The sequence below is a fragment of the Drosophila arizonae genome, chromosome X (genome assembly GCF_054131065.1).
Source record: "Drosophila arizonae isolate 15081-1271.41 chromosome X, UAZ_ARI_1.0, whole genome shotgun sequence".
Lineage (NCBI taxonomy): Eukaryota > Metazoa > Arthropoda > Insecta > Diptera > Drosophilidae > Drosophila > Drosophila arizonae.
This window is the reverse complement of record NC_142927.1, coordinates 7,347,846-7,372,381: the sequence shown is the minus strand read 5'-3', so window position 1 is coordinate 7,372,381 and position 24,536 is coordinate 7,347,846. Positions and strand designations below refer to the sequence as shown.

The window sequence follows — 24,536 nt, the reverse complement described above, 5'->3', positions numbered from 1 at the left end:
GAAAAAGCGAAAGGAATGAAAAAGAAAGGAAACCGTACAAAGATTAAGCAAAAAATAGAAGGATAGAAAGATCGAAGAGGGAAGAATAAAGTGGGAGAGAGAGCGAGAGAGAGAGAGAAATAGAAAGAGAGAGAGCTAGAGTAAAAGTTAGAAAGAGAGAGACAGAGAAAGAGAGAAATAGGTAGATAGATAGAATGACAGAGAGCTAAAGATGAAGAGAATTTGAGGACGAGGAGAGTTTGAGAATGACAAAGGGAAAATACAGAGAGACGGGCAAAATGGGAGAGACTGAGAGAGAGAGAGAGAAAGTGAGAGAGAGAGAGAGAGAGAGCTAGCGAGAGAGATAAAGAAATAATGATGATGAGGGATATATAGAGCTAACTCACAGCCAATGAAAGAAATAAAGGAATAAAGGGCGAAAGATGAAAAAATAGTGATCTGGAGAGATAGAGTGAGGGGAGTCACAAAAAGAGAAAGAATGACTTAGAGAAAAAAGGAGAGGAATAACAAGAAACAAAAGAAGAGATAGAGCTATATACTCTGAGAGAACCTCAGAGGAGGAAACCGAGGGTGCTATCCTAGAAAAGAAAAAAGAAAATATGGAAAGAGAGAGAAAGACATCTCTCTTTGTCTTTCTCTCTCTTTCCATATTTTCTTTTTTCTTTTCTAGGAGAGAAGGAGAGAGAGAAAATATAGATCTGTTTTGAGTACCTTTACCAAAGAGTGATACCAATTACGATAACTATATTTTATAATACTAAATAGAGCTAACCCAATGATCATAAACTGTCTCCTGCTAAAAGAAATTCATGAAATTCAAATATCAACGCTTTGAGAGTGACTCTGTATATAGAATAGCCTTATATCATTTATCAGTATTACTGATGTATCTATAAAGTATGCCTGCATATTAATTATCTCCAGCTCTGAGATTGCTGCCCAAATTGATTTGCAACAAATAGAGCTCCCGAATGAACGGATGCGTCGCTTGTTTATTTATTGATTCTATAGATTAAAAAGTAATGTAATATAAATATGATAATTTCAATGCACACACACACACACACACACACACATATGTATATATACACATGTACACATGTATAAACTGTTTATGATTGGCGGCTGTGAAAGTGAGTGGACTAATTAAATTGAACTGGTTAAACATGCAAAAGTCAATATTTTGTTTGCACACCAATAAATGCAGCATGCAAACAATATGCAATTCTGTTATTGTAAGTGGAATTGCAATAGCGCCTGCGACGCATGTTCCAGTTGCTAATCCCACTCCCATACTCATTCCCATTCCCATTCCCATTCCCATTTTCAATCCTCTTTCCATTCTCATTCTCATTCGCTCGGTCAACTCAGAAATGCTTGAAACAATGCCAATGTCGGTTAGAGCCATGCGGGCATGCTGGCCAACCAAATGCCAACCATAATGTTGACATGCCAAATGTGTCATAAACAACTTTGTCTGCGCACTCTCTCTCTCCCCATCTCTCTCTCTCTCTCTCTTTCAGCCTTACACCCACACACAGACAACAACTAGTTTTGGCAATTTCATTTCGAGTTTTATTTTGTGCCTCTCGTATCGCATATTTCCGACCAAGACAATTCCTAAGTCATTTCATAGACCAACTGTCGCTGTAAGCAGCGCAAAAAGTATTTCGAAAAGTCCACTGAGAGCCAGTTGGAGTAAATATATATACATAGATTTCTATATGTTTGTATGTATATATATATATATATGAATAGATATTGCACTTGACCATCTGTGCGCGCAGTTTTTGAGACAGCTCCACAATGGGCATCGAATTATGTTGTTCTATCTATAATCCCTCGTTGATACATTTGTCAATTGGAGTGAGCGAAAAACTGTGTAAAGTTGGAGCTGTAATTCCTATTGGAATTCTTTTGAATTGGACTCGAACTGCAGCTGAATGAGTCAAGGTACGGAGTGATGTACCTTTAATTATTCAATACATCTGCATTAATATATACACATATACATATACATATACATAACTATATATCAAAGAGAAAGTCGAACGTATGTGGCGCAATTATCATCGTAACAGGCATCGAATGTAAGTCACGAGCGGAGAGACGGTGCGTGAAGCAAAAGTTTCTGTTGGCATACGAAAAGAGAACAGATAACAGCCAATTACAACTCGCTGCACTCGGAGCATAATTAAATAACGGGAAGTAAAATGGAGTCTGGAATGGTCACTGGGAACGCATCGGAATGACTTCCGTGCCTGATATATGAACATACATATGTATGTGTATATACACTTGTCTCAATGTGAAATCGTACACAAATGGATAAGTTGATACGAGGTCTGTTCGAAAAGTATCTAGTAATTTGTATTATTATGAAAATTATTCATGACTATTTGAAGTTCTCCTAAGTAATGGCCATAAATTATTTAGTCAAATTATTCTATAATTCAAGTTGCGCCCATACTGTTCCTTATCTGCTCCCATTGTTATCTATCCAATATCAGCATACCACTATTCTTTTAGAGAACTCTTCCGCTCTACCGAATACAATAAAAGTCGACACAGCATGCTCAGATCTATCCCATACTTTGTTTCCCAAAAATGAAGCTAAGAATCTGAAGACAAAAATGATTAAATGAACTGATTATTTAAATTGACAAACTTATTGGCACTTGAGTATTATAATGCTGAAAATATATCATGTCTATGTCTAGAATCCCCATCTATCCCCATATCCACATTTTTCGCCTTTATTCTTGAGAATAAACAGAACTATGTACATACTTATCATCCTACAAACAAAAGGGACTATCAATGGTTCCTTAAAGCGGATTGCATCCATCATTTATTCTTAGATAAATTTCGCTAAACTATCGATAACTATCGCTAAATAGTGATCGCCACTATCGATAACTCTCCTCCTCGAATGACTATGGGCCTGCTAGAATGAGTAAACAGCATTCAAAAAGCAACCCAACATTGGCTAATAGTCATATTAGAAAAAGGCCAGATCTGTCGAGAAAAAGGCTAAGGTAACATCAGTGCTGGCTATACTTTTCAAGCACACCTCTCACACAAATGGACTCGAGACGGTCACTACTATTAATTCCCTTCAATAATATAAAATATGTATATATATGTCTTTAAGAATCAGCGATTATCCTTAACGCACTGCCAAAATCCCCGATACCAGACTCAACCTACTCAAGCTCTTTTTTCCCCCAGATAGTTGCAAATGCGGGCCTTAGTTCTGGCTGCCAGCCGCAGAGACGAGTGCGAGTAGTTATAATTTTTGTAGCATTCTTTTGCCTACAACTTTTTGCTGTCACTTTTGCTTGTGCTTGCGCTTGTGCTTGTGCTTGCGCTTGTGCTTGTGCTGCTGTTCTCTCATTCAAGCGCACTTGAACAAATAAGCACTCTTGGCCATACTCACTTAGCCACTTATTTACAGCTGTTGCCATTGTTGTTAGCATTGTTGATGCTGCTCCTCTTCTTCTTCTTCTTCTTCGTCGTAGCCATCGTCGTCATCTCGTTGCTGTTGTTGTTGTTGTTGTCGCAACTGTCACACCCACAGCTTTCAGCCATCCACGAGCATTATGTGTGCCCTATTAGTGTAACATAATGCGGCGACAATGGCTATGGACGTCATTTTGGTTAAGTACTTTTGCCAGTTCACATGCTTCCCCAATTACACATCCGCAATTCAAATGCACATGTGTATGTGGGTGTCTGTGTGTCTGTGTGTATATAGTAAATACATCAAATTGAACAATTAATACGTAACATTAGCTACGTACTTTTCATTTACCCTGAACCCATCAGGGCATAAGAGTTCTATCGAAATGTATGTAACAGGCAGCAGGAGGCGTGGCAGTCACTATAAAGCATATATATGTATATATGTACATTCAGAGCGCAGGATGATCAGCTGGGTGCATATAGCCTTGTCCAGCTGCCCATCTGTCCGCATGTAATGCCTTACGTCCGACCTATCTATACATTCATTTATCTGTGTGTATGAACAGCGCGATCTCTGAACCTATAAGAGCTAGAGACTTGAAATTTTGTGTACGTCCCGATATAGCGCCAGTTTATTCCAAATAATCTATTTATATTCGATTAAAAAGGCTTTAAGGTATATACAAAAAGAATTATTAAATCATATATTTAAGAAATAAATTCAGGTTTTTCTTATTATTTATTATTACAAACGGTGTTGGTAGAGCTAATGCGAGTTGCCTAAAAGTAGTAGGCTTAATTGCCGATTTTCTGTTTAAAATACAATTTTTTTTTACTCAAACATTTTGATATAGTTTAAGGGTATCTCCTAGTCGGCCATTTGCTACTATTATACATTATACATTATACAAATTGTAATGTGTCTTTGTTCGATTCCTGTAAGGCTTGAAGACAAAAGGTAAATGGGCTTGAGTCAGATTGCCATGGGTACAAAAAGCGACATTTGATGCTTGAAGCATGCGTTTTAGAGTGTTTTTTTATTAAAATGCCTGATGCAGATTCAATGTAAATGAATTCTATAGAAAATTTAAGAAAAATCTTGAAAGCGAAATTTTTAATACAGTTTCAAGGCAAATGGATTCAATAGAAAATGTAAGAAAAATCTTAAAAGCAAGATTATTAATGCAGTTTCAAGGCAAATGAAAATCAAAGATAAATCTCAAAAGCGAAATTTTCAATGCAGTTTGAAGGTAAATGAATTTCATAGAAAATTTAAGATAAGTCTTGGAAGCGAAATTTTTCAATGTAAAAGAACTTAAAAGTATATTTAAGAAAAAACTTGAATTTGAAATTCTTAGTTCAGATTCAATGCTAATGAATTTAATAGGAAATTTCAGATAAATCTTAAAATTTTAAATAGTTTTGATTCAATTTTAACGAGTTTAATAGGAAATATAAATTTTAACATTGAAATTTGTAGTTCAGATTCAATTCTAACGAATTTTTTAAAAAATTTAAATTAATTAAATTAATAAATTAATTTAATTAAATTTAATAATAAGAAAAATCTTGAATAAGAAATTTGTAACGCAGTTTAAATGTAAATGAATTTAGATGAGTCTTGAAATTCAATTCTTTAGTTTAGATTCGATTTGAATGAGTTTAATAGAAAATTTTAGAAAAATTTGTAAATAGAAATGCAGTTTGATGCAGCTTTAATGCAAATGAATTCAATAGAAAATTTTCGATAAAAATCTTCGATTCAAGTTTACTTAAGATACATATGCACATACTATGTCTCACTCTCTCTCTCTCTCTCTCTCTGTATATCTATCTCTCTCTCTCTCTATCTATCTATCTATCTTTCTCTTTCTCTAACTCTCTCTCTCTCTCTGTCTCGCTCTCTATATATGTATCTACGACCTTAGCAACCGAGATTTTGGCAGCTCTTTAGTTCTGTAGGAGCTAAGCAAACCGCGTGAAATCTAGACTCGAGTAAATAGAACTTGAGTTGCGACTTGCGTTGCGATGCGTTCGAGATGCCAACGAGGCTGAAGCTTTGTTGCTGTTGTTGTTGTCCATTGAATGCGCTATGTGGAATGCTGGTGCAGAGCAAATTGTAGTTTTTGGTACTTAAGAAATTTGTAGTGAAAACAATTTTGATGTCTTCTGGAAATTAGAAAAGCAGCAGCAAAGCTTCTTACCAAACTGGAATGCGTTCGCTCAGCAGCATCAAGTGCTGGCAGCATAGAATGCGAGCAAAACTTTGCTCGGACCAATTTAAGTTACCCAATTACGAGTCGGGCGATGAAAAATGTGTATGCAAATATCAAATAAACCGAGAAATAACAGCAAAATCAACAAACGTTGCTAAATAAATAGAGCATAGCCAAGGTAGTCAACAAATTTGTGCTCTCATTCTCATTCTTGTTGTTGTTGTTGTTGTTGTTGTGCGGGCACTCGAGCCTTTGGCCGGGCAAAATGTTGTCAAGTCCGTGGAATTGCTGTAATAAAGGCAATGGCCATAGCCAACTAGCCGACACTCTTTAGCATAATACAAATTATTGAAAAATTTCCTTATTTATTTCAATAGATATCAAGTGGGCAGAGAGAGAGAGAGAGAGAGAGGGGGCGAGAGACAGAGAGAGGGGGATACCTCGAATGGAATGTGAAAATGTTGTCGAGTGCTTGGCAGTTTTCTACTTTATGTGGGACTTGCCCCGTGACAAGCGAAGCGTGTGCCACAAGATAAATATGCGACAAGTTGGGCCTCTCCAGTGGCCCGGCAACAGCGACCTTGAGTGGCCGTCCACCAAGGCCCACGGCTGTCCAGTGCAATGTGCAAGTAGTGTCGTCAAATATATGTACTTGCCTTGCCAGTTCCTTGGATAAGTGCTGTAGTTGTTGCCGTTGCTGTTGTTGTTGTTGTTGTTGTTGTCGCTTGCTTTTTGGAATTGCAAATGCATTATGTGGCCCCGGGCCAGGGCGTATGCCACAAAAGTCTTTTGGCCAAATTTAATTGTTCCAAATGCTTCGCATTTCCACAGCACAGCTGCGACCAGTTTACATCCTCTCTCTCTCTCTCAATCCTGCCCACTCTCTCCCTCTCTCTCTCTGTCTCTCTCTCTGTTGCTCTCTGTTTGTGCTGGCCCGCAATGCTGCAATACCAATCTAAGACTTCTTTCAACTCTTATTTACATAAATTAATTATTTTGCCGCTGACGGCAAGTTTCGGCATTGAGCTCGAGCTGCCTCCACAAACTGTGTCCTTGCAACAAAATTCACATTTACACTGGTTCCAATTGCCAAGTGCCCCAGGAGCCTGAACTACTTCGGCCTCATTGAGCGCACCAGCTAACTGCTAAATGAATCTGATAAATATAACTGACAATATCTTGGATCAGATATCGGCTATAGCTTGAGATATTTATCATTGATATTCGATTTCATGCTTGGATTGAAGTGGATTGAAGCAGAGCCTGACCCAATAGGAGTGACAACATTTTCGATAGCTATACCTACTCATTTGTGCCAGTTATCGATAACAATCGAGTTTTATCATATTCAAAAAGACGTGACAATTATTTTTTAATTATTGAAAATTGTTTAAATGTGAAAAATAATTATTTATTATTAAATTTAATTTAAAAAATTTTAAATTGTTATCATTAAAATTTACAGTATTTAATTGTCATTTAAATCTGTCAATATCTGTATATAACAAAACTTTTTTATATAATGACATGGATATACAGTCGAGTCTCGATAGTTTGTACCCCGCTAGATCGAAAATCGCGATAAATCGAAAAAATTGAATCCCTTTGAATATAATTTGTTCCCAAAAATTCTCGATAGCATGATTTTTTGCGTATATCGAAAAAAAAAAAACCATTTTGAATCATCAGGATTCCACTTTATAATATTTGAAAAATATTTTATTTCATTGCAATTTCTTTTCCCATTGCTCCTCCTATATAGGTTCTGTATCAGACTTTTGATATATCAAATTTATTATTTTATTCATAGCGGCTTACAAAAGACATAAAAAAATCTGAGATAACAAGTTTCTAGATAATAAAGTTTCAGTTTTATTGCAATTTGATTTACTACTAACCTTAGTGGGTCACTTTATGCTTCAATGCTCTCCCTTTTTTTTTTTTTTTTTTTTTTTTTTTTGTATAAAATGTCTTTGGTATAGCATTAATATTGTATAAAGTCAAAGGCGATTCAATTTCTGTACAACTTTTCTGTTGTATAGGAATTTCTTATGCTATATTTCTCAGAATGGATCACGGTCTATTGTTGCCCCAACTCCTCCTCTCTTACTGCTCTCTGCTGTCCCTCAAACAGCTGTCGTTTATTAATATACTTTCAATTTATGCAAATTTGCATAGCAATCAATTTTATGATTGCTCTCTCTGAATATAGCATGAAAATATTTCAGTTTATCATCGGGCCGCAGCTTTAATCGAATGGCATTACTTTAACTATCTTTGACCATTAACTAAGCGCAGCTTTTCTTATATAATTTCTCACACTTAACTCCATTATTATGGCTAATATTGCCAGCAATTGTTAGCTCTTTAACTGCGACTGTTGCCTAGACTGATACCGCTTGGATTTGTAGGGTTCTAGGTTTTTTTTGTTTCGCCCGACACAGCTATTGTTTCTATGGATATTACAAGTGCCACGCCCAGCTGCCTTAGTGTTGCACTGGTGATGCCATTGAAGTGCTACTGTGCAGGCAGTGTAAACATCAAGAGCTCGCTGCTGCTGGGCTCAAGCAATTGCAATTAATTCAATGTCAGTTCAACTGTAGCAGAGACAAAGGCTAAGCTCTGAATGTGGGCCATGCCACCCAGCCAGCCAGCCAGCCAGCCAGCCACACCCAACGCCCCTCTGCGGGCCAGATGGCAAGTAGTTTGGCAAGGCGGCGTCATTCGAAATCGCTAAAACTTTTTGACAATGGCCCCGACAGCGTCGCAGTCGCAGTCGTAAGTGCTTATCTGTGCAGCACAAAGTCGGTGCCTCAATCCATTTGCCGGTTGCCCCAAATGCCTCCCCCTTTCCTCCCTCCCTCCCTCGCCAAAAAAACTTCAACAAAGTCGATTTCGATGGCGTTGCCTCTTCAGCGATTAATTCCGCCTGCCGGCAGCCGAACGTTGACGATAGATAGACATAATGATGAACACGATGAAGAAGACGCTCAGAGTTATGATGATGACGCCGATCATAATGATGTTTGCCGCTGACGATGACGTTGCTGCCAAAGGCCAGTTGAGCGCCTGCATTCCCCTAACTGGAGCAGCGCGACAAGGAAATATATCAATTTCTCTCAGCTACAAATTGTATGCGAAATGAATTTGTTGTTCAGCTCAGCTGAAAACAGTGAAAACTGATATGAACGCTGAAATTGGGGCCGATTGACAGAATAGTGCTCAAAAATCTCATTCAATATCGATGTCTTCTATGAGAACAAAATGTGATGGAAAATATTACAGCTAATGAGACGAAGTCACATATGTGAGTTTACTTTACGAATTTGTGATATTCCTCTCAAGTATGCTAATGGGCGAAGCAAATTAGGGATAATTGACGCTCTATTATAGCCTTTTGACTTAACTGTACTACACTCTACTTCTCTCACTTTGACGAGTACATTCGGCCTCTCTTCTACTTTAAATTTAGTTCCTACATTCGGTCTCTAAATTTTACTTAACTGTTCTACAATATTTTCCTTCACTTATTCTCTCTCCCTCTTTTCTGTCTCTTTCACTTCAATTTACTTCTTTTAAATTCACGCTCTCACTATTTTTAACTGTTATACATATATCCTCCTCTCTCTCTCTCTCTCTCTCTGTCTCTCTCTCTTCGACTTTACTTTCCTGAACTGTCCTACATGGCTTTCCCTCTCTTTGACTTAACTGTTATACAACCGATCGCTCATATTACCTAACTGTCCTAAACTGATCTAAATTGTCCTAATTTAGCTCTCTCTTTTTAACTAGTCGTCTCTACACTCGCTAGCTCAGTTTGCATTGAGTATCGTAAATCCATTCTCGCTCTCTCTCCCTCTCCCTGATTCTCTCTCTCTCTCTCTCTCTGTCACTCTTTCTCTCAATATAGCTCAGTTTGCCTAATCTTAAACCGGATAAGACTAGCCTAATTTGTGTTGCTGCAACATTGTCTAGAGTAGAGAGAATCTGAAAGAGATATGTACTATTTTTTAATTTTTTTTTTTCATTTAAAAATACTCTTCACGAACACGCTCTTCTTCTTCTCAGCCCTTTCAATAAACATGTAACAAAAATACATGTTAATACAAAAATACATGTTAATGGGCTTTTCTGTTGAGCTTAAAATTAATTGCACTACAGACACCTTTTAAGTTCTGGTGCTGGGTTTATTTAATGCCATTTTTTTCAGTGTACCCCTCACTAGTTTGCGTTTATTGCACATACGATTATTATGATTGAGGTGCGTGCGATTAGTGGGCTTTCATCGCTTGGCTCAAGTTGGCTTAATGGCACCCAGCAGTCCAATATGCCGTAACAACAATGCGCAGCTTTAATTAGTGTTTAAAGCTAATTATATGTATATGCTCGTAATGTGAGCAATTGTTGTTGTTGTTGCTGTTGTAGCTGTTGTTGCTTTGGGGGCCATTTGGCATTGGCCATAAAATGACGTCGACGCTGTCAAAGGCAGCCAAATGCGAAATACGGAATGCGAAATACGAAATACGAAGTACGAGGAAATAGGAAAACTTTAAAACTGCGCACGGCTACGCTGCGGCAGCAGCTGGCTTACAATGCCCTTTAACCCCATTTACCCCATTTGGCCCAACACCTTGTTCCGGGCAGCGTCGGCGGCGGGATGGGGTCGGTAAAAATACCAAAAAATAAGTAAACGCAGCTTAGCAAATTGTGCGCTGCCAACGACTTGAGTTTTATTTTTATGTTGATGCAAAAACTTTACGTGCTCAAGTTTATTGAGTGGCTGCTGTATATGAAATTTAGTTAGCTGTGCGTGCGTATCTCCCTCTCTCTCTCTCTCTCTCTCTCTCTCTCTCTCTCTCTCTCTGTGTGTGTGTGTGGCACTTAAATGGGCAGAAAAGGGCTAAGCTTGTGCTGGGTTAGGGCCGAGCTAATCAGCAACTGTCTGCAACGACAACATCGAGTTTGAATGTTAAATAGAAAACCCGATTTGGCCAGCAGGCAGGAACGGGATTTCATCAGCAGCTCAGAAACCTGTAGATGGGTCGCTGGCGATTTCTTTTGGATCCTTTCGTGAGCAAGAAGTCATCTTTCATCATCAAAGAATGAATGAAGTAGAGCTCAGGTGTGGGTCACCTGGGCACGCACCCATGTCAAGGGCATTTTAGAAATTCCATTTGGGAAACCCTTTAAGCGTAAGCTTGAATCCATTTGTAGCTCAACTAAAGGCTCACTCAAATTCGAAATGCATAAAAGCTAATTTTAGCCACATTAATTAGAGAGTTGCAGCGGTTGCAATGGATCGCCTGGGCGATTCCTGCTTTGCATATTCATTTGATGGTGGAAAGTGGATAACGCCCGTTATGTCAGATGCCGGCCAAAGTAAAAGTCTTGACTGCGGGCGATTCAATTTTTAATGAAGCCAACGCAGCAGCGAACACCAGCCACGCCTTTGCGGCCATAAAATGAAATGGAAAATTGGCGCCAAGGGGCTAACAGCTGCTAAAAGAAAGACCAAAAATGTTGCATCACACTTTCACGGAGCTGGGCGAAGGGCATTAGGCAAAACTAACACCAAAGTGGGCCAAAAGCCGCACGCACTAACCGCACTGCACTGCCACCTTCTGCCCAACAAACTGTTCCCAGCCCCAAGATCCACAGCTGAGTAACTAAGTGCCAACATTTAGCTGCCAAATTTGAGTCCTCTTTCAACTTCTTGCTGTCATTGGCTAACCAAACGTGTTTTCCCATTGGCATAAATATTTAGATAATTTTCAACTCGTACAGCAAGTTTATAGCCCCTTTGACGGCCTCTCAAAGTTGGCCAGAAAACTTGAGCTAAACTCAGCTGGTAAAAGATTCAAATTAGAGTAGTCACTGTCATTGTCATTGTCATTGTCATTGTCATTGTCATTGTCATTGTCATTGTCATTGTCATTGTCATTGTCATTGTCATTGTCATTGTCATTGTCATTGTCATTGTCATTGTCATTGTCATTGTCATTGTCATTGTCATTGTCATTGTCATTGTCATTGTCATTGTCATTGTCATTGTCATTGTCATTGTCATTGTCATTGTCATTGTCATTGTCATTGTCATTGTCATTGTCATTGTCATTGTCATTGTCATTGCCATTGTCATTGTCATTGTCGTTGTCATTGTTATTGTCATTGTCATTGTCATCGCCATTCTTACCCTGACAGCTCATCAGCCAATCAATTCTAATTTATCAATTTAACTACTTCAACGTTAAAATATAAAATGGATCATTGCACACCAATTGAGAATATTTTATAGGCAACTTTGTACGAAAACATTTACTTATTTAACTCGGTTAAGGTGTGAAATGGATCATTGGAGGCACAATAATTATTTATTCGAGCATATGCGGTGCCTTTCATTTACAATTTCTATATTTGTGGTTGAATGCTTGAATGAATGCACAATTACGAATGTGTTAAGGGCTTTTTAATTAGGCCGCATTTGAAATTTGAAAGATTTTTGCCAATTAATTAATATATCACACAGGCACACACACACACGCACAGACACATATGATATATAAGAAGCTTAAATACTTTTAATTAGAGCTCGTTCTATTTGGTAGTTTCTGGCATATTTGGCCTACGCTTTTGGCATTTCCTAGAGAACTCAAAAAACAAATATTAAATAAATGAATGGATTCGAGCACGTGCATAGACAACAGGCAACTTACCAATACACGCACACACACGCGAGCGCGCTCACGCACACCAACTACAATTAAGTTTCCATATTTTTGTTCTCTCTTATCAGCGAATGTTTGTGTGTGTGTGTGTTTGTCTGCTGTACGTGCGCATTTATAACTGTGTGCGTTTAAGTGTTTGCCTACAACTACATTAACACTTTTTGGCTTTGACTTGATTTGCACAAAGCAGATGAGATGCTGCTGTTTGTCTAGCGCCCTCTTTTGTTTGGAACATTTAAATGAGAAAACTTTTATCTAGTTTCCTCCCCATTCCCTCGAATACCTATCACTCTTACCCCAACAGAGGGGGGCGAGTGGGGGCGATAAATAGTAGGATGAGGGACTCTTTCACCCATAGATACATAGAAAACATCTCAGACTGAACTTAACAGTCAAATGACGCACGTTGGTCCAGGCACATCACAAAATACTTGTATTTACCCAAAAAAAAACAAAAAACAAAAAAACAAACACAAAAAAAAAGTCAAGTAAAAGCGATTTTCGTTTTCGTTTTTGTTTTTCTTGTTTGTTTGCTTTTCTGAACTGTACAAGTTACACACACAAACACACACACACACACACACACACGGCTACAAGTTATGCGTGAGTTTTATATGACTTTTTATTGACAAAATGACAGCATTATGTGGCTAGCATTCACATAATGATACTATACTACGATTACAGCACACTGCATATTTTAGTATACCCTGTAAAAGTGAATGAAGCTAATAAGACTTAATGCAAGGCTGCAAATATATTTTAAGTTTAAAGTTTGAAGCTGAAATCAAAACCAAAAAAAAAAAAAAAAACCTTTTAAAATATTGAGGTAGGCTTAAAATTGCTTTACTCAAGTAGAGCACAAACAAACTGTTACATAAAACTTCTTAATCTGTTAGATAAAGCTACCCAATGCTAAATTTGAATGAAAACATATTGATTTAATTATTTGCTATGATCAGCTTCAATTTAAATGAAATTCTTAGTTCAATATTAAATATTTTCAAGTTCCTTCATTCTTGCATGACTTACTTAAGATCATTAAGCCAGTTAAATGAGCTAGTTCATTCCATGAAACTTTTGAATGCCAAAAATTAAAGTAAATGCTTTTGTGGGTATTCGAATGATTCATTCATGATTCTATGATATACAAAAGATCAATCTGCATCCTTCCAGTGATTCAAATTCTAGTAAAATATAGTTAACATGAGCAAAAGGATCTGGCAGCACGCTTATTCCTAATCGATACTATCGATAATAAATAATCACTCGCTTTACCGTCATTAGATAATAAGAATTGTGATCTTACTTTTTAAGCACGTTCATATATCGTAACATAATAAATATACTATGAGCTTAATTAATAAAGATCATATCCCTGTAGACACCCAACTCCATAAAGTCATTGAAAGAACCTTTTTCCAGATGAAGTATCTAGAAGTCTAGCCGTCTTTGAGTCACTTCTTAGAACTACGCTTCAGTAAATTCCCTTGGAATTTCTATCTTAAAGTTAATTGTTCAATATGCTAGCAATTGAAGCATAAACTATATATATATTTAGATAAATATACATATATATGTATGTGTGTATATCAAATGTCCTTGCTTAGCTCTGCCTGCAATCTGCGCAAAGTTTACTTATTGTTTGACTGAATAAAGATAACTATTTCTGTTATGTGCCGAACCCAATGGAAATGTGCGGGTTTGTTCATTCTGCGTGTGCATGTGTGTGTGTGTGTGTGTGTACTATGCTTGCCTTGGACAGATTGCAGTAGCAGCAGCTCTACGACATGTGTGCCAGGTATCTCCTAGTCGTTCACTCCCTCTCTAGAGAGAGGACTCTTTCTATCCGCATATATACAGTTTTTGTTGTTGCTGCTCTCACTTTTCGCCGCACTCTGGCTCTTGTTACATAGTTGGATGTGAGCAAGAGTAAACTTGCTGTCATCGGCAGCACATAAAAAACTTTAAGCAACAAAATCGCATAAACTGTTGTTAAGTGAAAGTGCGATAAATCAATTTGTAATTGGGGCAAGTTTGCCTGCCGCCCTGGGCCTCGGCCTGTGTGTGTGTGTGTGTGTGTATTCCCCAGAATAACATATACAGCGACGCGACTTAACCCAAGCATGTTATACTTTGTGTAGTTATTGGCAAATACATATGTGAGGCTGTCGAGGACTTTGGTTGGCCAAGCTCTGCCAGCCACATCCATAGACAATCGGCTGAGCTGGTTGGTGTGTTGGTATGAGTGTTGTTATGGTGATAAAATTACATTTTGCAGCCTTTCATTTTTGCTGCTCTTCTTTTTTCGCTTCTTGGTCAACAGCTTAAGCTGGTCTGTGCCGGACTTTGACACAAATCCCTATGAAAAATACATAAGAAAAACATCTTACACACATGTATGTATGTATATTTATATATGTATGTGTGCAACACAACTGTGGAAACATTTAGGATTAAGTATTTATTATATTTGCAGACACACACACACACACACACACACACACACACGCAGAAATCTCAAGAGCTTCTTGTTTGCTTGATTTTATTTACAGCTGGATTTGCAATTACAAGACGAAGCCGGCGGCGACATCTCGAGTTTCATAACAAACGGCGAATGGGACTTGTTAGGTGAGATTTATGTGTGAAATATGTATTTCATATAGATGCCGTTAAATATTCTATTGAAAAAAAAAAACTAAAAGAACGAATCACACACACACACACAATCAACTAAAACCAGAATTAAATAATGTTTGTAAAATGAAGTAAATCTCAACATTAGCATAAATAATTTCCAAAATAATTTACTAATTAATGACTATCAATAATTCTCATTCTCTTTTCTGCATATGCTCATCTCATTTGCACCAACAAACAACAACAACTACAACTACTACTACAACAACAACTCTAACCACATCACAAATTAAAAAAAAAAAAAAAACAAACAAATTGAATAAATTCAACCAAAAATTGATCAGGTGTGCCCGGTAAACGTAATGAAATCTACTATAATTGCTGCCCAGAACCTTATATTGACATAACATTCGCCATTTTGATACGACGCAAAACTTTATACTATTTTTTCAATTTGATCGTGCCGTGCGTATTGATCGCATCGATGGCACTGCTAGGGTTTACACTGCCACCAGATTCTGGTGAGAAGCTATCGCTTGGTAAGTGTCCGTCCAGAAAAACACAAAAAAAAACAAAAAAAAATGACAAAAAAAAAAAACAGAAAATTAAAAACAATATCGAATTAAATACAACACCAAAACCAACAGAAACAACAACAACAAGTAGCAATTGCAACTCTGATATTTCCCCGCAACTAAATAGTAAATTTTACTACTACTAGTCTATGTTCCAAAAGTGTTTCGTATATATTTAATTGTTGACAAGTTTGCTGTAGGATTTCTTACTTGCATGCTCTCTCTCTCTATCTATCTTTGTCTATCTCTGTCTCTCTCTAAATCAAATGAAACCAAACACACACACACACACACACATACGTATATATATTTATATATTTATTGTGAAACGGAAGCCCATTCGCTATAAGAGGCTGCCAGCAGTAGGACACAAGTTGACTGCCACACACACACACACACACATACATACACAGATTACGTATACGCCGCATAGAGCCTTGACTAACTATGCAAATGCAATGCAATCCAATGGCCGACGGCAATGGCAACAACTCTGCCAGCGAACAAACAAAGCGCACGAGTGTTGCAAGTGCAAAAAAAAAAAAACTAAATAGGAGAAAAAAAAGAAAAAAAAAAAAACAGCAGCCGTCACCATCATTTGTAATCAAAGTCAGCGCTAGCAAAAGTGAAAAATATGGCACAGCTGCTGGCCCACCTTTCAGCTGGGAGAATAGGACGCAAATGCAGGACGACAGCCGACGACAGACGGACAAACGGACAGACGGACGGACGGACGGACGGCAAATGAGCACAGAGCCTTGAACCCTTGAACCTCACTCGACAGTGAGCCGCTCCCTAGTTAACCATGTCAAGCAACGCAACTCAAATACAAATATTTACAATCAACTCACATATATATATATATATAAAACTATATATGTATGTATGTATTATATGTGGCACTGCTGCTGCCTAATGCATTCAGGCAACAAGAAGCACAGCCTTTGCCTTTGCCTTTGCCTTTACCGTTGCCTTTTGTGCTGCGAGTTGATACATTTTCGCATCGTTCGCCATTGATAATAGAAAAAAAAAAAAAAAAATAAAAAAATAAAGAATAAAAAAATAGAGTAAAGCTGCATTTTAGTCCTTTTAGACTTGATTTATGCACTCGATCTGTGTGGGCCAAGGCCATGATTGAGTAGCTCACAAACTCTGTTCAAAAAGTAGCGCAAATTTGTTGCGTTTATTGTATTTCGCTATTTATGAATATATATCGATAGTAGCTGCACGTGATTGCTGCAACTATCGCTGGTTGCCGGCTTTCAATACTATCGTTGCTTGCATCGATCACGCAACTGCTTTAATTGTAAGTCGAGCTGCAGTGCCCAGCCCTGGTTTCAATCATCGATACTATCGTTGCTCTCATCGATCGACTTAGCAGCTCTAATTCTTATGAGCTCTCTTCACTATTCTCTTTGTAGTTTTTCAAGCATTCGCTATTAAATGAATATAACATAATTGAATAAATGAATGAGTAAATGAAAATAAAAATAGATATTCGAAACTGTCTTCAGCTGTGATATATACCTTGAGCAAAGTTAAGGCGGCGCATTTCGTTTCTTTTCTTGGCTCTTTCATAGATATGACTATTATGATCTGTTGATCTATGGCCGCTCTGTTGCCTCTCATCTTTCGGCAAACAGCTCTGACAACTGACAAGGCACACCCACGCACACATTAAGCTGAGAAAGTTATGCGAAAATGTGGCAAAATGCTTTGCAGCTCATATACTGAGCATGTGCCTCACACACACACACACGCACAGACACAGTGGAACATAGCTGACACAACGACAGACAGACATTGGCCGTGGCTATGACGATGGCTGTCGCTGGGGCTCATCACGTACTTTCAACATGCAGCATATGGTGCATGCCAAAATTTATACAATACAGCTATACGAAAATACTTATATAAGTATGCTAGATATAAATATATCGCGTTTATGAGCGAGAGCGGCAAAAGTTTTGCTTGCAGCTGCTAGAAAACAAAACAACAACAACAACACATTGCCATATTTTAAAAATTGTTCATAGCAAAGGAAGCCCCAGCCCCGCTGTGCCATGGCCATGCGTGTGTGTGTATGTGAGAGTGTTCATGTGTGTGTGTGTGTGTAGCAAAACGCATTAGGGCTGCCATGGCTCATGCATAATAGACAAGTTTGCGTAAAACCCTGTGGCTAATTTATGTTTGCCCGACACTTTTGGCGGCTGCCGCCTCCGACCCCCTCCGCCCCGGCACCATCACGAACCTCCATGACGCTCAGCCAGCTGACTTTTCACATAATTTATATAACCTCAAAAGAGCAAGAGCATAAAATATGCACAGGACACACAAAAATAAATATAAAAATATATAAAAGAAAAATAGAAAAATAAAAAAAAAATAAAAAGAAAGGGAAGTACAAAATCTTTGATAACGCTAAGCACTCGAACTGACAAGCGCCAGCTGGCCAAAAGAAAACCCCAAGCAAAACCATAAATAATGATAACTTCCATAAGGTGCCGCAGGACCAATGACAAACGTATATGTATGTGTGTGTGTTTTTAGTTATGCTTTTATTTCGTATTGAAAACTAGTTTTGTGACACTAGAAACGAAACGAAATTCCGACGGACAACGAACGACGACGCTTGAGGTTCAGCGCAGAGAATACGGTAGTAGTTTTTTATTCACCAAGTGGGACAATTATATCATATAAACGCATCCATGCATCAATGCAGCAGCAGCAGCAGCAGCAACGCTGGAGCAGCAGGCAGGATCAGCTGGAAACACAACTCTTAGCGAATCAGTTTAAAGCTAATGAATATAATATGAATAATAATGCTATCTCTCTTTCTCTATCACAATTGCTCTCTCTCTCTCTCTTTCTCTATCTTTTCTTTTTCTTTGCGTATGTAACTCTCTCTCTCTCTTTCTCTCTCTCTCTTACACACCTACACACACATACCAATGCCTACACACCGTTATGCAATAATTTTGTGCTGCATACTTGCAGGAGTTACTATTTTACTATCGCTCACAGTCTTCCTGAATATGGTAGCGGAAACGATGCCAGCTACATCCGATGCTGTGCCGCTGTTGGGTAAGTAGAGGCAGCGCCATCTGGCGCTCGTCGGCTGGGCTAATTGCCCAGCGCTCGCTCGCTCGCTGTCTCTTTCTCTCTCTCTCTCTATCTATCTCTATAAATATCGCTGTCTTACTCGCTGACTTCAAATTAACGCACATTCAACTCTGCTCAACAAGAACAACAATAACAATATTTACTGTTACTACTACGACTATTTTAATAATAACAACAGCAGCAACAACAACAACAACAACTAATCAGCCAAGATTTTTACCTTCCGCACAGCCTCGATAATTGCCGCCAAGCTAATTTGCTGCATTTTTTTTATGTATTTTTTTTTTTGTCATATTTCGTTTTGTTAACTCGTTTTTATTAGTTTTCGTCAGAGCTTAGAAGGGGATGCCTAAAGCTGATGCTTAAAGCTTTACAGTGTGCGCTGTCAGTATGCACACATAGACTTTAAGTCAAGCTAAATACTGGTAAAAAGTGCGACTTGGGGTGATATCTAAGCAAGCTTATCTAATATCCAAATGATCTATATTTTTTAGCAGTGTATAGTAGGACTAGCAGCTGAATTTAATCATATATGGGCTAACCACAGAAGAGTTATATTAAGAGAAATTACAATTATATATAGATAAACATATAAATGTATATTTATAAATTTAATATTTATATTTGAAAGCTTTATTAATATATTCATATACTTAATATTTTTATTTGAAAGCTTTATTCATGGCATTTTATGTCCAATGAAATATTATTATAATAAGCTTTCAATATATGCTCATATTTTAAATGACTCGCCTTATCAACTTTTCTGATTCAATATCTATAATTATTTATAGTATGCATAAAACTACTACTAGGAAATTCCTGTAAAATATTTTACATAAATATCAAGTAAATACTACAAATGGCAAAGCTTATAGACTACGTCAACAACTCAATATTATTGATTGCATAAACAGCTGCTGAAATATAGCTATCAGAAGTATTATCACTCTTGCTGGTTGGTCACGCCTCACATGGCAGCTGCTTTGGCTAGATTAACTTTGCTCTACAGTCACGTAGGTATATATATGTATGTATGTGTATGTGTATGTGTATGTGTGCATGTGTACATGTGCCTTGCAGGCATGTCAGCTACACACAGCTGCAGAGCTGATAGTCCTCAATTGTTGCTAACTCAGATGAAATGCGAGCAGTTTCAATTAACACGCAATGAATGGACTCAAAGTCAACAAGCATATTAAATAACATTGAACGTAAAGTTCCCGGCTCGTATTAATTTGTCCGGCAAGAGTGAAATCAAAGCTCGTCGAAGATTTGCAGCGCTATTAGTTTCAAATTTTGAAGTTTCGCTAGTTGCCTCCTTGATGGCCATAAACACGTACAACAATAGAGATTGCCTCGTTTCGAGTTTCATGCAACACGCGCACCTTCGCGCCAGGGGAGCGAACTTTGGCCACAACGAGCGAAAGAGAGAGAGAGAGAGTGAGAGAGAGGGGGAGGGGGAGGGAGAAATGTTTTAGTGTCTAGTTTCTGGTATTTGTTTGCACTTTGTTTTCTTAATATTTCATTTAATGGCCGGCAAATGGAGCTGATGGCTGATGGCAATAGCAATGGCAATGGCAATGGCAATGGCTGATGGCAATGGCATTGGCTGATGGCGATGGGGACCCTCGCGCGCCTTTGGGGGCCGCTGTGATTTAAACGTTTTCATAAACTTTGCACAATTTATGCGCCTCGCACCAAAAACACATCCCAAGTTTGGCTACGTGCATTGAACTATATACATATATAAATATATATCTGTATATCTATATATATGTATATAGTAGCCCCTGCAATGCATTCAAAAAGTATTCAGCAAAGTGTTATAAATATTAAGTTAGATTTAGAGCTAACAATTGCAGCACGTAACACACACACAGTGCCCATTAAAAGTAACTGAACAATAACAATTCATGTCATTCGAATACAACAATGAACTAGCTCAAGTTAGTCGAAATTCCAATTGGAAAATGTAGCGATATACAAGCCGTTGCTAGTCGCTATGCAAATAATATGAGATCATAAACAATTAGTTAGAATCACATCAATTAGTAGTGTCAATCGCATATACTCTGTTTGTATGTAGCGTGTATGTGTGTGCGTGTGTGTGAATCGATGCATAACTAGCAATTTTTAGTGATATAGTATATTTTAGTTCACTAGAAACTAGTTCCACCCACTCACGTTCAGAACTGCAAAGACAAAAAAAAAATAAAACTTTTTACTAGTTCAACTTGGAGTCTTAAATGGAAAACCTGTAAATGCATCAATTGCAAATTTTTGACTCACAATTGAAGATTAATGTAGAGTTCCTGGTGGATGCTTGCAGACTTTTCCCATTGTCAGTTATATACCAAAATATTGTTTGTAAAATTACCTTAGTAAAAATTGATAAATCAATTTCAGTTTTAGCTAAGAGCTTCTTGAAAAAAATAAATAAATAAAAAAAGATAGAGAAAAAAAATTTGAGATTCTGCTTAAACTTGCTGAAATCGAAATATAAATTATTATTTTGAGCCAGTGCCCCTAAAGAGCTGAGAACTATTCAAATGAGCGATCATTCAGCATAACTCCTAATCTATCAAACTAAAGAGTTTTCAAAAACCAGTCAAGTTTTTAATATGATCTCTCTAATGTAACTCAGGAATATTTTGATAGCAAATCAACAATTATACATACGTTATAAGACAATTTACAGCTGTCTGTATGTGTGTACATGTGTGAATGCTATAATATATTAGGATCATTCAAATGTTTGTATGTGTGTATGTATGTATGTACATATACATATGAATGCACATACGCAGGTATTTATGTATGTAGGCATACATGTATATATACATACATATGTATGTAGGTGTGTAACCATATATTATCCAGTATGTTGACACCATTTAGTCACCTAGAGTATTAGCAATTAGGTAGACTCGCATTAGCATAACATTAGTTTAGATGCGTATTACTATAACTAACCAAATCCATATTAATAAATCAAGTCCATATCAGTGTCATGCATAGTAAAAACAAAACAAAAACAAGTTTTTTGTAATGATAGAGTAAACATTAATTGGTTTAGCATAGTACTACTGATAATAACTTATTGAAGCATGACAATACCAAGAGCAAAAACCACAACAACAACAATAACAACAACATTCAAATACCATATACTAATAATCCATAAAATAACAAATGTTCAGTGTTCTAATTCTATCATTTGTAGCCTAAATAGTAAGGTAAGTCTCATGTGTAAGTCATACTAACGTTTTTTATTGACCGTATACGTTCATTACTTCAAATTACTTACAAAACGTTCAATTTTCCATTTGGATTAACTCAAGATTTCGAACATTTCAGATGTACAAAAAAAAAAGAAGAAAAAAAAAAGAAAAATAATAATAATAAATAAAGAAAGCTTCACCCATTCATCCATTTACGCATGCCGGGCCCCCACCCCCCTCCGCATATATAACCAATAATTTCTGTATATTTAGTTCACCCAAGACATATTTAGTACATTTAGTACAACAACAGCCAATGCACAGATTTACAATGAGTATGTATGCAATACACACACACACACACACATACATACATACACATACACATAGCAGTTGCAGACATTCATTCAAGTTCACACACACACACCTATCAACTGTAGTTGTGTACTTTTGAATATCGTATTTTATATATACCTATATATTTTATCGTATCGAGGACTGGTATGGCAATCAAACTCACAGCATGCACTCTGGACCTTTCGATATACAAACTCCTGTAATTTGGTAAATCGAAAAAAGAAATAAAAAATTAAAAAAATTAAAAATGAAAATCGAATGAAAAAAATAAAGAAAATTCAAGGCCAGATTCATGAGTCGGGAGTCGAGAGAGTCGTATATTGGGCAACTCTGCCAAGTTTTCTGCTTCCTTAAGTATCACTCTCTACATATGTATATATGTATGTGTATACATACATACATATATATAAGTCTTTTATATGTATGTATGTATAATTGTATAAATATTTTTATTTTTTGTTTTTTTTTTTTTTTGTTTTGTTTTACAACTTGTGTAGCGCCTTGTTTTTTCTTTCGATTCTGTGATTTATATTTTGGATTCTATGCGTACAACGAAAAGTGGCTCGCATTATCAATGCCGGTGTCAGATGCATATGTATGTATTTTAGCCAAGGACCACTACCACATAATGTAAAAGAAAAAACGTTCTTGTTGGCATGCAAGAACACAAATGCCTACAAAATTGTTGACATGCCCACGCCCCCGCCCCTCGACCACGTTCCCCTCCACGAACACAAACATAGACATGTGAGACACAGGCCATACAAACACACATTCACACACTCACACTCACACACACACACACACACATTCACACGTTCATAACTGAAACAATTGATGAATACTATCTCATATAATGTTGTATTGCACATTCATAGAGAAGCCCTGAATATGAATACAAATGTGAATGAAAAATTGAATATGAATATGAATATGAATATGAATATGAATATGAATGTGTGGCAAGTATTCCAGAATTCTATGGGAATCGTGCAACGGGGGCGAAATGGCAATGTCAACCTCAAACTGAAACTGAAACTGAAACCTCAAACTGAAACGGAGGCCGTTAACAATTGGAGCTAGAGCTAAGCGCCAGCTGGTCACACTTGCCCCCACTCACACTCACACCCACTAACACACACACACACACACATTCACACACCAAATGGGAACAGCTATGTAAATATCTATTGAAACAATTTTAATGTCCGTGATAAATTTATATAAACTAAAAAACAAGCTAAATTCTGGTCTCTTTGTCTCTTGCTTTACTTCACTCTGTCTCTCTCACACACACTTGCTCTACCCCGCTCTTTCTCTCTAAGTCTGTCTCTCTCTCTTTGTCTCTCTCTCTCTCTCTCTGTCTCGCTGTCTCACGCTCTGTTTTTGTTATATATATGTATATGTACCCATATGTATATGTATGTATATATATAATGTATGCAATGTCTCTCTTTAACTGTTAAAAAAAAAAGAAACACACACACACACGCAAATTTTGTATAGCAAAATTAAATGTTAAAAAATTAAAAAATAATAATATTCATGTTTTGCATGTGAAATTGCAAATGTTGAAACACTCAGAGGGGAAATGAAAGAGTGTAACGGGTTCAATGGATCAGTTAATATGTTGTATATATGTATAGGCATATCTCTATCTCTATCTATATCTATGTATATATGTTCTCTCACGGGCTTTAACATACGTTTTTCTGTACATATTTGACTTATTAATTTGTTTATGCTTTTTCTTCACTTATTTTGAGAACAAATTGGTTTTAGTTTCGTGAAGTAGTGTGGTAGCAACTCTCTCTCTCTCTTTCTCTATCTAACTTCATCTATCTCTCTCTATCTCTCTGTCTCTCTCTCTCTCTCTCTTATGTACCCCTCAGAGCCTCATACAAAATTATTGCTAACTGCATATCACATGTTTTAATATATGTTTAATGGTGTTTCGCTTCTTTAACATATACAAACACACACACACACACACACACACACATACACATACATCATTGTATCATACACAATTAGCCGAAGAAGAAGAAGCAACAACACTTGTAAATAAAACACTGCGAAATATATATGTATATATCTCCTTCTTTTTTTTTTTTGTTTGGATACCCTTAGCATACATACTTACATACATGCATATGCATATGTACGTATGTATATAAATGCATATACATACACATATGTCGTAGAATACCG

The 24,536-nt window shown here is 37.1% G+C and overlaps 1 protein-coding gene across 9 annotated transcripts in view; it reads left to right on the top strand.

The window, feature by feature from the left end:
* The window catches only part of nAChRalpha7 (nicotinic Acetylcholine Receptor alpha7), a 173,635-nt gene that overhangs the window by 134,035 nt on the left and 15,064 nt on the right, over positions 1-24,536 (top strand). For all 9 annotated transcript variants that reach the window (XM_018016847.2, XM_089474690.1, XM_089474689.1 and 6 more), the window contains 3 exons: positions 14,962-15,037; positions 15,391-15,585; positions 18,619-18,705. In XM_018016847.2, the coding sequence (XP_017872336.2) occupies positions 14,962-15,037; positions 15,391-15,585; positions 18,619-18,705 (358 nt within the window). The remainder of the gene's footprint in view (positions 1-14,961; positions 15,038-15,390; positions 15,586-18,618; positions 18,706-24,536) is intronic.